General features: G+C 31.5%; 1 protein-coding gene across 1 annotated transcript; it reads left to right on the top strand.

Moving 5' to 3' along the window:
* Positions 1-10411: 10411 nt before the first annotated feature.
* On the top strand, positions 10412-17165 carry LOC116110003 (respiratory burst oxidase homolog protein C-like). Its single transcript, XM_031396255.1, is given in 12 exon segments — positions 10412-10937; positions 11231-11390; positions 12030-12078; positions 12196-12309; positions 12645-13079; positions 13190-13591; positions 13698-13796; positions 14042-14154; positions 14242-14400; positions 14523-14540; positions 15972-16522; positions 17050-17165. Coding segments are annotated over 12 exon segments (2742 nt in total).
* Positions 17166-18303: the final 1138 nt, after the last annotated feature.

Here is an 18303-nt window from a genome sequence, read left to right as displayed (position 1 = left end):
TATAAAAAAATTATAGATTATTTGGAGAGCTTCGTAGTCTATATCTGCATGTGTTTATTTTATGGATGCTCACACAGGTCCGTGGATGTCCAACAATATCCACGTGAACCACCGGTAAAACCCACATGGAAAAATCAATGTACGAGGCCGGCTGAGCACCGACAACACCTGGACGGCCGTTTCAACTTTATTTTAAGGTTACTGCGCATAGCAAAAGTATGCCGTTTCGCGTTTCAACAATATGGATAAGTCAAAGGCTCAAAACCTTTTGTCATTAAAGAAAGTTGAATAATTTCAGAGTCAAAAGCCAAACGTCGAAGGTCAATGTACTTCTACTTTTTTATTTTATTTAATATCAACTGTATACGCAAATGTCACTTAAATAATTTAAAAAAGAATTCACCAGGCTCCATCGTGAAAAGGGTATATATTAGTTATTTTGTTGGAAAAAGACTTCACCAGGCTCCATCTGTAGTTTGTCTATAAAAGAAAAAAAAAAAAAGGCAGACTCAATGATCAATGAAGAGGCACTTGGAGTTGATGGAGGATCAGAAGAAACTAAACTCGGTCTCTGCATCCGAAAGCGTTACCAAAAATGAAAGGTTCGAAACCCTAAACTCTAGAAGTGTGTAAATTTGTAACTCAGTCGAACTTTTGAAGTACCATTTAATTTTTATTATTCGATATTGTAAAAGTACCATTCAATTTTTCTTGGGGTGCTCATTATGGTTAATTTTCTCTTTTAAGTTTTTGTTCTTGTCATTATGACATATTATGAATTTGCTGGGTACATATTATTCAACTAGAGCTAAAAGAAGAAAAACTCATCAGAATATAAGAAAGATCTATTGCATACCTCAAATTTAGAGGGGCAATAAATTTATGACAAATTTTTTTTTTTTAAATTTATTGTAATGTCACGTAAAGTCTTATGACATTATATTTCCGCTTTTATATATTAAACTAATAAGCCTCCTTCACATCAAACTTAACTTAGATTTTTTTCATTTTTCTTTATTAAATTTGTATGTGGGAATTCGAGTTTGAAACCTTTAGCTTTAATATTATACTAAGTTGTCAACTCATCTAAAAGCTTAAACTTATAGGTGAGGGCTCAACATATATTAGATCAATATATTTGTTTAGCGTTGAAGATACACTGTTTAATAAAAAATAATATCTTATATATAGGTGTGGAAATTTAAAATAAACATATATGGAGTGTATTTGTTGTTAAAAATTGTATTATTTTGACAATTAAACATTTTTTACTTATTCCTTTAATTATATTGTATGTAATAAGAAATAGAAAAAGAAAACGATTTGAGAGGTTAAAATACTTTGAACTACTGCAGTTGTTTCTGTAAGCCTTTAAGAGTTCTTGTATTCATTGAAGTGCTCCCATATTTCTTCCCCTTTGGTTAGTAAATAATCTTAATTCATTTTTTATTTTTAGGTAATTCAATTCAATTAAGGGTCAAAATACAGGAATAAAAGAATACTAAAAGAAAGGTTTCTTTTGTTCAATAGGAAAAAATAACGCCAATCTTACGATACACGAATTTATCTATGTAGGCACAAGTATAATTTCATGAAATAGTCTCCTTTCAATTATTTTTCCAAATAATAGTTTAACGCTTAACTAGATTTTAAAGTTAATAACCGTGTGTTTAAATAGTGTTAATTTATTTAATACATTCCTTTGTGCGATTGTTTAATCTTAGCGTAGTTAAGATTTTCGAAAACTATTTTAAATCCTCCTATAATTATTGAAAATCCCTAACATGAGGAGACGTTTAAATAATAAGGGGTATTTAATGATTAATTGGTTTTTTTTTTTTTTTTTTAATAGTTTTCAAAAAGTATGGGTATGTGTCAGTTAAACAATCCTTCAAAGGGTGTATGGATAAACCCTTTTAATATAACAAACACTACCATATCCTGCTATGTCATAACAATATAGATAAATTGTAACCGTCAATAGACCCGTTTATAAATATAGATTAATATATGATTTTTATCTCTACAAATTTTCTGCACCTAGGAATTTTTTTTTTTATTTAGTTGGATTCGAATTTTAAAAAGTGTTGAGTTGGGATTCCATCTGAGAGACGAATTATTTATCTATTAATATGTTAATGACAAAATTTGTAAATGAAAATATTGTAACTTATTTTGATAGTTGTGCAGTGCGCGAATTTCTTTTCCTCGATGCCATATCATACAGCCTTTGCGTTTTCTCATTCCATTGCTTATAGGATTTTAGGGTGTAGCTCAAGGCAGAAATATGAGTATTTGTTTTTCTGTAACACTTTGTTTTACTGCTTCGCGGGCAGCTGACTTGAAATATCGCATCATCAAACAAATTATTCACAGTCTTCGGTCCTGTTGCCGTCATCTCAGGATCTCTTTCTTCAGCCTCAGTCGTCTCTATCTTGCTTGGAGATATCACTTTTGTTCTATGGGCTTTTGTGCCTGTTATTCTTGCCTACCACACATGCCACCTCAATTAAGAATGCTTATAATCTGCTTCTTCAGAAGATCAAACTCACTTTTGTGAAGATTCATAAATTGGCTTCACTTGAAGATGAACTGGGCATTTTGATTAGGTCCAAAGGAAGCAACGTGTGATAGAGCAACCACAATTGCCGGTATAGAAGGAGATTAATCTTTAAATATTACATACTTACATGCATAATAACAAGTTCGAAATGAAATGAGTAAGAAAGACAGTTGAGACCAACCTCGCAGGCTTATTCTGACGAGAAGACATGTCGTTGTCACAGTACTTTGCGTCTTCTGTTTTCTTCTTATTAGACATTATTGCCAATCTCAGTTCTACTAAATCTGAAATAGCGTAATGGCTTTTAAAGTTTCAAGGTCAACTCACCTAAAATGTTTTAGTGTTTAATTAACTAATAATTAAGTCAAGAGAAATTCCTGTTACCAACTAGCCAACCAACTAAAATCGAAGAATCGAATATCGGCTAAATTGCATGACTGGTGGGTATTTTTCTCTGAGTTGTTGGTAATTATTTATCTTTGGTTCTTTCAAAATGTGTAAATAGTTGTAGAAAGAATAAAATGCATTTAATTTGGCTGATGAAACTAAGATCGTTAGAGATTAATTTTGAAATCCAGATTATTTTGAAAAGTAGAAAAAAATTAATCATAATTTTCCATATACATCCCATAAATTAGAGACATAAATTTATGATATCGATATAATTAATTAGGTACATAACCGCCGGAACACGAAAGCTTCTAGACAGGGAAGGATTACAATTCAGGAGATGAAACTCCAGCCCAGAATGATTATGATTACTACATGCAGAGACAAGGTGATGTTCCAAGCCCTGTGTTGGGCACTGAAGAGAAAGATAAAAAAAAAAAAAAAAAAGTTGTTTGTGTTGTTAGCTATCTACTTTCAAACTTCATATATAAAATTCTAAGTTCTTGGACTATTATATATATATATATATATTCTCTTCTTGATGATATGTTCATGAACCATATATTATGTTTAATTTGTTTTTTTGTTAATATGGATGTATACTTTGTTGTTATACAGTGATATTTGTATTGTAAATAAATGAATTTTAGTGGGACATGACAATAAAGTCTTGTGGGTTTTGCAAATTAATAGAGGAGCACAATGACCTTGCATACTAGCTAATCAATAATTAAATGAAAAATTAGAGTATAATTTTCTTTTCTTTGAGACCAAGACATGTATATGTTTTGAGTAATTAAACATTGTAGCCCATATTTCTAGAGCACGCTTCATTATATTAGCTTGCTTTATGTAGAAGTTGATTTTCAAAAACACAAGTGCAAAGTCAAGTTATAAAAGATAAATGAATTAAAGTAAATGATCTAATTAAAAGAGGGTGGAAATAATGAAGGAAATCATTGGGTCATTGAGAAGTAGAATCAAAATCAGTAGTAACTTTATGAACAATGATAATAGCCAATGTAAAGATGCTAGAGAGGTAATTACTTTGGAGAGTGATGAAGGACGAAAGGAGAAGAAACCAAAACAATTATCTTCCAAGAGTTTCTTCAACAAGAAGAAGAACGGTCTCACTTTCTCTGCAAGCAAAAAAATCACAGAAGTCAATTCAATTAGTAGAGTTAATAAAAATGTGCAAACGGGTTTGATATTGGCCTAAATTCAATTGTGATTAGAAGACAAGAGAGCTCTCATGGAGTATTCCCAAGGTTTCCTTCAAGAATTCTGATGACCTTTGAGAGATTGAAAATGGCTAGATCAATGAGAAAGACAAAGTCGAAAACAGAAGAAAATTTTGATGAGGAAATTTGTGGGAAGAGAATAAATGTGGCCTCTTATTTACGTTATTACCATGTGTTATTATCTTATTAAACCAGGAGAGGAATCGTATCCTAGTACAAATTCTTTGTAATATTCAGCTTGTCGGTTTCCCATTTTATCAATTCATATAATCTTCCTTCCTAGTTCATTATTGAGTTCAAAGTCAACCGTCGAAACTGCAAAGACGGAGCAAATTAAGGATCGGGATAACTTAATGAAACTAATGATTTAAGTCATTTTATAATTTTCTTCTCAAAGATTAAGTCAATAAGTAAATAATATATAAACACTAATGGGTCATTGATTTATTTTTGTGTGCAAACATGTCATATAATAATTTAAAGTTAAGTACTTGATCATATTAATATAGCAATCGTAAGAGTTGAAATTACCAAATTAAATAAAAAGAAGATCGAAATTAATCTGCACGAGGAGAAATCGTCTTATTTGATTAATTCCAAAAGATCTTATGATATTTTCTATATATATTTATTTATTGCAATATTACATGAACGTGCATAGACATGAATATGAATATGAACATGAATATGACGTATCTATGTGTCAGAATTTCCAGTTTTTATAAATCTCATATAAACAAACCATGCACCAACAACAAGAAGAGAAAACAGAGAAATAAACACCACTCAGATGCAGAAGATGAATATGAATATGGGAACAGATGATCCAAAAGTAGTGTTTCCTCATCAACACCAGCACCTTTCTGATCGTGAAATTGTGGGCATTAATGAAACGATACCTTACAGCGGACCTCTAAACAGAAGGCCCACAAGAGAGACCACTGACGATATACGTGATGATGCTGTGGGTGTTGAGAGTGTTAAAGCTGCTAACAGTGCTGAGACTGAAGACCCTAAGGCTGAGCTAACGTTACGTGGAAGAGTTTTGGATATAAGCTCGTCTTCTTTTGGTTCTTCAATGGTGAGAAATGCTTCTGCAAGAATTAGACAGATGCCTCTTGATCACCTTAAGCGTTTGACTGCTTTTTCAAAGAAGCCTCCTCCTCGCTTTGATACGGCGGCTAAGTCTGCGGCAGCTCATGCTCTGAAAGGACTTAATTTTATAAGTACCACCTAAAATCGAAGAATCGAATATCGGCTAAATTGCATGACTGGTGGGTATTTTCTCTGAGTTGTTGGTAATTATTTATCTTTGGTTCTTTCAAAATGTTGTAAATAGAGTTGTGAAAGAAAGAAAAATGCATTTAATTTGGCTGATGAAACTAAATCGTTAGAGATTAATTTTGAAATCCAGATTATTTGAAAAGTAGAAAAAAATTAATACATTAATTTCCATATACATTCATAAATTAGAGACATAAATTTATGATATCGATATAAAATTAGGTACATAACCGCCGAACACGAAAGCTTCTAGACAGGGAAGGTGATTACAATTCAGGAGATGAAACTCCAGACCAGAATGATTATGATTACTACATGCAGAAGACAAGGTGATGTTCCAAGCCTGGTGTTGGGCACTGAAGAGAAAGATAAAAAAAAATCAATGAAGAGGCACTTGGAGTTGATGGAGGATCAGAAGAAACTAAACTCGGTCTCTGCATCCGAAAGCGTTACCAAAAATGAAAGGTTCGAAACCCTAAACTCTAGAAGTGTGTAAATTTGTAACTCAGTCGAACTTTTGAAGTACCATTTAATTTTTATTATTCGATATTGTAAAAGTACCATTTAATTTTTCTTGGGGTGCTCATTATGGTTAATTTTCTCTTTTAAGTTTTTGTTCTTGTGGTTATGACATATTATGAATTTGTTTGGTACATATTATTCAACTAGAGCTAAAAGAAGAAAAACTTATCAGAATATAAGAAACCTCTATTGCATACTTCAAATTTAGAGGGGCAATAAATTTATGACAATTTTTTTTTTTTTTTAAATTTATTGTAATGTCACGTAAAGTCTTATGACATATTATATTTCCGCTATATTAAACTAATAAGCCCCCTTCACATCAAACTTAACTTAGATTTTTTTTCATTTTTCTTTATTAAATTTGTATGTGGGGATTGAGTTTGAGACCTTTAGCTTTAATATTATGCTAAGTTGTCAACCCATCTAAAAGCTTAAAGTTATAGGTGAGAGCTTAATATATATTAGATCAATATATTTATTTAGCGTTGAAGATACATTGTTTAATAAAAAATAATATCATATATATAGGTGTGGAAATTTAAATTAAACATATATGGAGCGTATTTGTTGCTAAAAATTGTATTATTTTGACAATTAAACATTTTTTATTTATTCCTTTAATTATATTGTATGTAATAAGAAATAGAGAAAGAAAACGATTTGAGAGGTTAAAATACTTTGAACTACTGCAGTTGTTTCTGTAAGCCTTGAAGAGTTCTTATATTCATTGAAGTGCTCCCATATCTCTTCCCCTTTGGTTAGTAAATAATCTTAATTCATTTTTGATGTTTAGGTAATTCAATTCAATTAAGGGTCAAATTACAGGAATAAAAGAATACTAAAAGAAAGGTTTCTTTTGCTCAATAGGAAAAAATAACGCCAATCTTACGATACACGAATTTATCTATGTAGGCACAAGTATAATTTCATGAAATAGTCTCCTTTCAATTATTTTTCCAAATAATAGTTTAACGCTTAACTAGATTTTAAATTTAATAACCGTGTGTTGAAATAGTGTTAATTTATTTAATACATTCTTTTGTGCGATTGTTTAATCTTAGCGTAGTTAAGATATTCGAAAACTATTTTAAATCCTCCTATAATTATTGAAAATCCCTAAAATGAGGAGACGTTTAAATAATTTAAGGGGGTATTTAATGATTATAAGTGGTTTTTTTTTTTTTTTTTAAATAGTTTTCAAAAAGTATGGGTATGTGTCACGTTAAACAATCCTTCAAAGGGTGTATGGACTAAACCCTTTTAAATATAACAAACACTACCATATCCTGCTATGTCATAAACAATATAGATAAATTGTAACCGTCAATAGACCCGTTTATAAACTATAGATTAAATATATGATTTTTATCTCTACAAGAATTTTCATGTGCACCTATAGGAATTTTTTTTTATTTAGTTGGATTCGAATTTTAAAAAGTGTTGAGTTGGGATTCCATCTGAGAGACGAATTATTTATCTATTATATATGTTAATGACAAAATTTGTAAATGAAAATATTGTAACTTATTTTGATAGTTGTGCAGTGCGCAGAATTTCTTTTCCTCGATGCCATATCATACAGCCTTTGCGTTTCTCATTCCATTGCTTATAGGGATTTTAGGAGTGTACGCTCAAGGCAGAAATATATGGATTTTTCTGGTAAACACATTGTTTTACTGCTTCGCGGTGGCAGCTGACTTGAAATACCAGCATCATCAAACAAATTATTCACAGTTCTTCAGTCCTGTTGCCGTCATCTCAGGATCTCTTTCTTCAGCCTCAGTAGTCTCTATCTTGCTTGGAGATATCACTTTTGTTCTATGGGCTTTTGTGCCTGTTATTCTTGCCTAACAACATGCCACCTCAATTAAGAATGCTTATAATCTGCTTCTTCAGAAGATCAAAATCTCTACTTTTGTGAAGAATTCATAAAATTGGCTTCACTTGAAGATGAACTGGGGCATTTTGATTAGGTTCAAAGGAAGCAACGGTGTGATAGAGCAACCACAATTGCCGGTATAGAAGGAGATTAATCTTATAAATATATTAACATACTTACATGCATAATAAAACAAGTTCGAAATGAAATGATGTAAGAAGAAGACAAGTTGAGACCAAACCTCGCAGGCTTATTCTGACGATGAAGACCATGTCATTGTCAACAGTAGCTTTGCGTCTTCTGTGATTTCTTCTTATTAGACATTATTGCCAATCTCAAGTTCTACTAAATCTGAAATAGCGTAATGGCAGTTTAAAGTTTCAAGGTCAACTCACCTAAAATGTTTTAGTGTTTAATTAACTAATAATTAAGTCAGAAGAGAAATTCCTGTCACCAACTAGCCAAACCAACTAAAATCGAAGAATCGAATATCGGCTAAATTGCATGACTGGTGGGTATTTTCTCTGAGTTGTTGGTAATTATTTATCTTTGGTTCTTTCAAAATGGTGTAAAAAGAGTTGTAGAAAGAATAAAAATGCATTTAATTTGGCTGATGAAACTAAAATCGTTAGAGATTAATTTTGAAATCCAGATTATTTTGAAAAGTAGAAAAAAATTAATACATTAATTTTCCATATACATTCATAAATTAGAGACATAAATTTATGATATCGATATAATTAATTAGGTACATAACCGCCGGAACACGAAAGCTTCTAGACAGGGAATGTGATTACAATTCAGGAGATGAAACTCCAGCCCAGAATGATTATGATTACTACATGCAGAAGACAAGGTGATGTTCCAAGCCCTGGTGTTGGGTACTGAAGAGAAAGATAAAAAAAAAAAAAAGGTTGTTGTGTTGTTAGCTATCTACTTTCGAACTTCATATATAAAATTCTAAGTTCTTGGACTATATACATATACATACATAAATATATATATTCATTCTCTTCTAGATGATATGTTCATGAACCATATATTTTGTTTAATTTGTTTTTTTGTTAATATGGATGTATACTTTGTTGTTATACAGTGATATTTGTATTGTAAATAAATGAATTTTAGTGGGACATGACAATAAAGTCTTGTGGGTTTTGCAAATTAATAGAGGAGCACAATGACCTTGCATACTAGCTAATCAATAATTAAATGAAAAATTAGAGTATAATTTTCTTTTCTTTGAGACCAAGACATGTATATGTTTTGAGTAATTAAACATTGTAGCCCATATTTCTAGAGCACGCTTCATTATATTAGCTTGCTTTATGTAGAAGTTGATTTTCAAAAACACAAGTGCAAAGTCAAGTTATAAAAGATAAATGAATTAAAGTAAATGATCTAATTAAAAGAGGTGGAAATAATGAAGGAAATCATTGGGTCATTGAGAAGTAGAATCAAAATCAGTAGTAACTTTATGAACAATGAGGATAGCCAATGTAAAGATGCTAGAGAGGTAATTACTTTGGAGAGTGATGAAGGACGAAAGCAGAAGAAACCAAAACAATTATCTTCCAAGAGTTTCTTCAACAAGAAGAAGAATGGTCTCACTTTCTCTGCAAGCAAAAAAATCACAGAAGTCAATTCAATTAGTAGAGTTAATAAAAATGTGCAAACGGGTTTGATATTGGCCTAAATTCAATTGTGATTAGAAGACAAGAGAGCTCTCATGGAGTATTCCCAAGGTTTCCTTCAAGAATTCTGGTGACCTTTGAGAGATTGAAAATGGCTAGATCAATGAGAAAGACAAAGTCGAAAACAGAAGAAAATTTTGATGAGGAAATTTGTGGGAAGAGAATAAATGTGGCCTCTTATTTACGTTATTACCATGTGTTATTATCTTATTAAACCAGGAGAGGAATCGTATCCTAGTACAAATTCTTTGTAATATTCAGCTTGTCGGTTTCCCATTTTATCAATTCATATAATCTTCCTTCCTAGTTCATTATTGAGTTCAAAGTCAACCGTGGAAACTACAAAGACGGAGCAAATTAAGGATCGGGATAACTTAATGAAACTAATGATTTAAGTCATTTTATAATTTTCTTCTCAAAGATTAAGTCAATAAGTAAATAATATATAAACCCTAATGGGTCATTGATTTATTTTTGTGTGCAAACATGTCATATAATAATTTAAAGTTAAGTACTTGATCATATTAATATAGCAATCGTAAGAGTTGAAATTACCAAATTAAATAAAAAGAAGATCGAAATTAATCTGCACGAGGGGAAATCGTCTTATTTGATTAATTCCAAAAGATCTTATGATATTTTCTATATATATTTATTTATTGCAATATTACATGAACGTGCATAGACATGAATATGAATATGTACATGAATATGACGTATCTATGTGTCAGAATTTCCAGTTTTTATAAATCTCATATAAACAAACCATGCACCAACAACAAGAAGCGAAAACAGAGAAATAAACACCACTCAGATGCAGAAGATGAATATGAATATGGGAACAGATGATCCAAAAGTAGCGTTTCCTCATCAACACCAGCACCTTTCTGATCGTGAAATTGTGGGCATTAATGAAACGATGCCTTACAGCGGACCTCTAAACAGAAGGCCCACAAGAAAGCCCACTGACGATGTACGTGATGATGCTGTGGGCGTTGAGAGTGTTAAAGCTGCTAACAGTGCTGAGAATGAAGACCCTAAGGCTGAGCTAACGTTACGTGGAAGAGTTTTGGATATAAGCTCGTCTTTTTTTGGTTCTTCAATGGTGAGAAATGCTTCTGCAAGAATTAGACAGATGCCTCTTGATCACCTTAAGCGTTTGACTGCTTTTTCAAAGAAGCCTCCTCCTCGCTTTGATACGGCGGCTAAGTCTGCGGCAGCTCATGCTCTGAAAGGACTTAATTTTATAAGTAAGAGTGATGGACGTGGAGCTGATTGGGATGATGTTGAGAATCGATTTAAAGAGATTACTGATTCGACTAACGGGTTTCTGCCTCGTCCACGCTTTGGAGAATGCATTGGTATATATAAGTTAATTATACAAATTATTTCTTATAAGTTGACATAATACCTTGCATATTTTCTATATCATCCATTCTAGTTAATTTGTTTAAATTAATTTTTAATTTAAAATCATTCAATCACATTCAAACATATCAGTTAGTATATGTGAGTTAGTATATATAATATATTATTCTAAACATTTAAAACAGTTAAAACACAGTAGTTTTTTTTATTTTTTATAAAAGTTTCTTATAGTAATAACGGTGGGTTGATGTTGATGTTAAAATTAATGTTATAGCATTCATGGCAGGAATGGACGACTCAAATGACTTTGCAGGGAGGTTATATGATTTACTTGCTCGAAGATACAATGTTACAGGCGATTCGATCACCAAGGGCCAGCTGAGAGAGTTTTGGGAGGAGATCTATGACCAGAGTTTCGACTCCAGGCTTAAAACTTTCTTTGACTTGTAAATATTTATTTATTTATTTAATAATATCATTCTTCCTAAAATTTATCCAAAATTTCATATCCAAAATGATGTGTCATTATATGTGGTATTGACATGTAAATATAATGATAATGCATTGAATCATATTTCAATGCTAAGAGACATCATTTGGGATTAATAGTTTTACACTTTCTCTCTCTCTCTCTCTCTCTCTCTCTCTCTCTCTCTCTCTCTCTCTCTCTCTATACAAGTAAGATTTTGTTTTTAGTGGGGGTAATTTAAAACCAAAAAAAAAAAAAAAAATTATTCATGAAATATAATAAAAATCTATTTCTTAATACATTAACAAATCTTTACATATAAACTAATTTTGTATTTATTATATGTGTTTGAATATATTTAGAATTCAAAATAATAATTAGAGTCTTGTCTAATACTCTAAAGAAATATCAAATTTGTATATGTGACATATATTATCAAAATTGTTTTCAAGCCTTTTTTTTTTTTTTTAATCCCGAAAAGCTCTCTTTAATTACTATAAAAGTACTCTCAAATTAATAAACGTGCAATCATAAAATTATCATTTATTTAAAAAAAAATTCATACTACTATTTAAATAGATTCAAATTGAGAGAGGTTGACTACTATTGAATGCAGGGTTGATAAAGATGCTAACGGAGTAATCAAAGAAGACGAAGTCAGAGAGGTATGGCATCGATACCAATGAACGTGACTGCTAAAATACTCCATAGATGCATTAAAGCAGAGGTTGACTTTATTAATTAGAAGTTTCAATCTAATAAATTGGCAACAACATCTGCAGATTATCACCCTCAGTGCTTCTGCAAATAAACTCTCGAATATCAAAAAGCAAGCAGAGGATTTTGCAGCTTTGATCATGGAAGAATTAGATCCTGACAATCTAGGATACATCCCGGTAATAGAAAAAAAAAACTCATAATAGTAATCTCAAAGAATATATATATATAAAAGGTTAAAAATTTTGATTTTTCGACTCTTACATGGTTGGAAATTAAGGTCTGTTCGTTTTTGTTTTTATTTTCATTCTCTATTTAGATTTTCGATTTTTCATGTTTTCTATATTTTCATTCCCAATTATATCACAATGTTTCAAATACTACTTTTAAAAAAAAAAAAAAATGCATTTTTAAAATTTGAAAATACAAAATCAATCTTGTTATTTTCAATATTGATTTTATTTTTGAAAACAAAGATATCAAAAACGTAATTGAACACCACCTAATTTTTCAGATCGATACTCTTGAATCCCTTCTGTTGGAAGGACTGAATCAGACTGTTGAAGCTGGAGGAAAGAGTCAACAACTGGGCCAAGGGTTGAGCAAGAAGCTAAAGTATAGACAATCTGACAACCCAGTAATAAGTAGATGGTGGCAAAACACCAAATACTTCTTGCTCGTTAATTGGCAAAGAATTTGGGTATTGGCGCTGTGGATTGGAGTCATGGCAGGACTATTTGCATACAAATATGCTGAATATCGGAATAGAGTCGATGTATATGAAGTAATGGGACACTGTGTATGTATGGCCAAGGGGGCAGCCGAAACTCTAAAGTTAAACATGGCTCTAATTTTGCTACCTGTTTGCCGAAACACCATCACATGGCTGAGGTCCAAGACCAAATTAGGAGTTGTTGTTCCATTTGATGACAACCTCAATTTCCACAAGGTAATTAATCAATGTCAAATATCGTTTTCCACGCAGTCAGATAGCAGATTTATTCAAAGCCATTAAAATATTCAGAAGCTGAATCAAAGTAAAATGGTATTTCTTTTCAGGTGATAGCAGTGGGGATCCCTTTCGGAGTTTGTATTCATGTAATTTATCATTTAACATGTGATTTCCCTCGTCTGCTTCATGCAAGTGGAGAGAAGTATGAGCTAATGGAGCAATATTTTGGGGATCGGCCTAGAAGCTACTGGTATTTTGTGAAGTCAGTGGAAGGAACAACTGGGATATTGATGGTGGTGTTGATGGCAATAGCCTTTACTCTTGCTGCCTCATGGTTCAGGCGCAATGATCTTAAGCTGCCCAACAAGCTCAAGCTGCTCGAACCCCTCAAGAGGTTTACAGGCTACAATGCCTTTTGGTATTCCCATCACTTGTTTGTCGTCGTCTACACTTTGCTCATTGTTCATGGATATTATCTGTATTTAACTCAAAAATGGTACAAGAAAACGGTTAGTTAATTTCCTTCTCACCTTAATTTTTCACCGTCGTTACTTTGCTGCTAATTAATTGGTTTTTTGGAGGATATAATAATCTTTTCTATGATATTATATACAGACCTGGATGTACTTGGCAATTCCGATCACCATTTATGCCTGTGAGAGATTAATCAGGACAGTACGATCCAGATTAATAATGCCCGTTACTATTGAAAAGGTAAAAAATTAATATACATGAACTAAACTTATATATATATAGTTGTTTTTTCAACGCGAACGTTCTGGAATTATTAATATGTAAACCAAATGTGAGTATCCAAACGCTTATTAATTTCACAAACCTAACAATCAAAAGTGAGCATTTAGACACCTGATCCGCACATTAAAAATTTTATGATATTCACGTCAAAGAATTTTCATATATATCAATTAAAGGTGATATATTCTTTTTATTAAATGCAGGTCAATTATCCTGAACATGTGCTGGCACTTTATATGTCAAAGCCTCATGGATTCAAATACAAGAGTGGGCAATACATTTTTGTGAATTGTGCTGCTGTGTCGCCATTTGAATGGTAACAAAACTTGAAATTTTAATTCTGTTACTGTTAATTAATGCTTGCTTTATTGAAATCTATTAGTAAATTTTACATGTCAAGCAGGCACCCATTCTCCATAACTTCAGCCCCTAGAGATGACTACTTGAGTATTCACATTAATGCTGGCGGGGATTGGACAAAAGAAATTAGAAAATTATTTTCTGAGGTAATTTCTTAATTAGCGTATAATTAATCAAAATCAGAGAGCCTTTTACTTTTATAGTCTTCTACTTCCAGGATACGTAAAATAAATAAATAAACTTTGTTTAAATATACATATATGAGTAATTAATTAATTAGTTGTTGAATTTTATTTTATAGGCGTCCTCCAGTTCACCTTCTAGTGGAAGTAACAATCCCACGTAAGTCATTTACAAATACTTTTAGTCATTTTTTGTTTACATACTTTTTAGTAATATTTATCAACATTTGGATTAGGAAACCTCTTCTCCAGTGGTCGGATGACAAATCCTTTAACCACTTGGATTAATTATACCCGAAAGATCTTGTTTTTTAGTCACAAAAGAGATAATATCAGGTTTACCCAAAAATAAAACATCCTCAACTTAATTTTTAATGTAACAAAAGATTTCATGTCCGAAGTGATGAGACTAAAAGTTTGACATTATATTTGTGTAAATTACTTCGGCTGCGTTTGTTTCGTCTTTTTTCAAAATACTCTATTCCTATCCTTAAAAGAATACATGTTTGTTTCCCTATTCTCAAAATCATATCCTATAATATTCAACTATCTTAAACCTCCATAGATTTGTTAATTTAACTAAACACCCCAAACAAAAAAGTTTTATAAATTGATAAAAACACCCCTTACCCACATTTGTCAGATTCCAGCAACCATCGCCGAAAGGTGGTCGGAATATGGTGTAATGGCACACTATCAAATGAATATGGCTAGCAGCGTGCCGATCTGGCCTTTTTTGGCCAGATCCACGGGAAAAGGCCAGATCCATAGCCAAAGATCTGACCGTTGACAATTAGATCTTTGGCCACATCTGGTTGTCAACGGCCAAATCCAGTTGTAGATCTAGCATTTTCCAACTAGATCCGTGGTGGATCTTGCTGGAAAAGGTCATAGCAGTATATGACCAGCTAGATCTGGTCGGTAGTGCACAATGAAACAAGATTTCGGCTAGATTCTGACAGTGGTGACCAAAATCTAGCAACTGTGGGTGGATGGGGATGTTTTTGTTAATTTATAAACTTTTTATTATTTTGGTGTTTAGCTAAATTAACAAACTTAGGGGTTTTTTCTGTTAATTTTCAAATCTTATCTCGTAATAATAACCCAACTCTACTTAACAGTAATATTTCGAAAATATTACTCAAAATAATAAAACAAACGCACCCTAATCATTTTTTAAAGAATATTTTAATAACTTATATTTTAATTTAAATAAATTACTTTAAAAGTAGAATGGGAAAAAAGGATTTTGAAACAAGGGCAAAGTGGATCATTTCTGCCAATAAATTTGGGAGGAATGGACATTCCTCCACTTCAAGGGAATAAGGAATATTTTATTAAAATTAACAATATTGGTCATATGACAGATGTTGGTCTTTTATTATTATTATTTTTATATTTTTAATAATACTCATTTACTTATTTGCATTGTTAAAACTAACCAAAAAAAGCTAACAATCATCTAACGAAAGAAGGTCGAGAATTATCTCCTGAACAAAAGGGGTTTATCTGGATTAGGGTACACCTCCGCGGTTTAGATATTTACCCTTTCTTTAAACGTATATGATATAGTTTTGTAAATGATGAACAGTTTTCCAAGAGTTCTGATCGACGGTCCCTATGGAGCACCAGCACAAGACTACAAGAAATATGAGGTGGTTTTACTAGTGGGTTTGGGAATTGGAGCAACTCCAATGATAAGTATTGTGAAGGACATATTAGATAACATTAGTGCCATGGAAGAGGAAGAGATTAGTTCTTTAGAAAATGGAAATATGAAAACTCCTACTAGATCTAGTCCTCTTCCTCTACAACAAAGAAGAAAAGAAAAGTTGAAGACAAGAAGAGCATACTTTTATTGGGTGACAAGAGAGCAAGGATCCTTTGATTGGTTCAAAGAAGTGATGAATGAAGTGGCTCAATTGGACCATACTAATGTTATTGAACTTCATAACCATTGTACTAGTGTTTACGAAGAAGGTGACTTTCGCTCTGCTCTCATCGCCATGCTTCAATCCCTCAATCATGCTAAAAATGGTGTTGACATCGTCTCTGGTACAAAGGTTAAGTCCCATTTTGCAAAACCTAAATGGCACAATGTCTACGAACGCATTGCTTCTAATCACCCTGGTTCCAGAGTTGGTAAATTCACTGCTTTAACTTTATTTGCTCTTAAATTTCTCTCAAATGTGATTTACTCATTTAAATTTCTCTCTTAAATGTAAAAATTTCTGATTACCCATCATTTAAATCAATCATTTTTAATGTTTTCAAAAAAACACAAAATAAATTCACGAAAAGCACACCCCTTAGTTTTCTTTGTATTTTCCTTGCACTTCCTTTAGTCCTTACAAGATATTTTTTTACCGCATCCTTAAAGTGCTAATTGTATTCTTTAATTTATTTTGACGATAGTACTTATATGCATATTTATATAATTTATTTTTCATTATTTTTATAGTAATATTACATACAGAAAGTTGGTATACAAAGTAGAATGACACAGAATGAACCGGTGAATAAAACAAAAAATTTATTCATTGATTAAGAATGAATAGTACGTCGATTAATGAGTCATGCTACATCACTTTATATTGCATAATAATATTATTATACTTGAATGTGAGAATGAGAATTTATTTCTTATTTTTTGCATTTTATATATACAGGGGTGTTTTATTGCGGGAGACCAGCACCGGTACAAGAGCTTCGCCAGCTAGCCTTTGATTTCTCTCACAAGACGACCACCAACACCAAATTTGACTTCCATAAAGAAAATTTTTAACTTCAAATTCTTTCTCATTTCCTTCGTTCTCGGCGCTAGAAATTCAAATAAGGAAAAGCATGTAAAATGATAAATAAATTAATGAAGGCTGAATAACATTTTCTCACTCGGCCTTTTTAAATGTACTATTTTCCACCTTGATTTGGAAAAGTAAAACTGATAACGTTGCACCCAACATTAGTCTTCGTTTGTATCATTTGAATGCCGTCATATTCATTATATTCCTAATTAATAAGTATTAAAACCCCTATCCTTCACTGAAATAATATTATAGTTTTTATTTATTAAATTTAACAAAGAATGATAGCTTGGAAGAAGGTGGAAATAATGAAGGAAATCATGGGGTCATTCAGAAGTAGAATCAAAATCAGTAGAAACTTTATTAATAGTGAGGATAGCCAATGTAAAGAAGCTAGCCAGGCTATTTTGGAGAGTGATGAAGGACGAAAGGAGAAGAAACCAAAAGGATTATCTTCCAAGGGTTTCTTCAAATACAAGAAGAATGGTCTCACTTTCTTTAGAGACAAAAAAATCACAAAAGCCAATACAAGACAAGAAAGTTCTCGTGGAATATTGCATTTTCACGTACTACATAATGTAAATGGAAAAAATAAATAAATAGTACATAAATGAAAGGTAGAAAGAAAATACAGTTTGATATATAATTTAAATACATATTTTTGTTTTGAAAACAAGTGATACAAAAAAGCTTATAAAAATGTATTTTATAGAAACGAGTCGAATTGTTTGCAATTATTTTCAGAAACAATTTTTTAATACAATTAAAAATCGTTGTAACAATTTTTTATAACTTTTAATCTGAAAACAGTTTTTAAATATTATATCAAACATATTTTCAAATATTAAAAATATTAAGATACAACTCAAATATTTGAACCTCATTTTAATTTTTAAAAAATATTTTTAAATCATAAACCAAAGGCTCAAGATTGTTGTGATTTTATTTATCAGATTAAATAAACTCTATTTTTGGCTTTCTCAACATATGTACAATAAGAATAAGAAAAAGAACACAACTCTTATTTTAAACTTTATCGATATTTTTAATTTATTTTGTTACTTGCAGCCCACCAAACATCGTCTTTATTGTAAAAAGTTGTAACGCTAAATTGCAGAA

The sequence above is a fragment of the Pistacia vera genome, unplaced genomic scaffold (genome assembly GCF_008641045.1).
Source record: "Pistacia vera cultivar Batoury unplaced genomic scaffold, PisVer_v2 Contig592, whole genome shotgun sequence".
Classification (NCBI taxonomy): Eukaryota; Viridiplantae; Streptophyta; class Magnoliopsida; order Sapindales; family Anacardiaceae; genus Pistacia; species Pistacia vera.
This window is presented reverse-complemented; position numbering and strand designations above follow the sequence as displayed.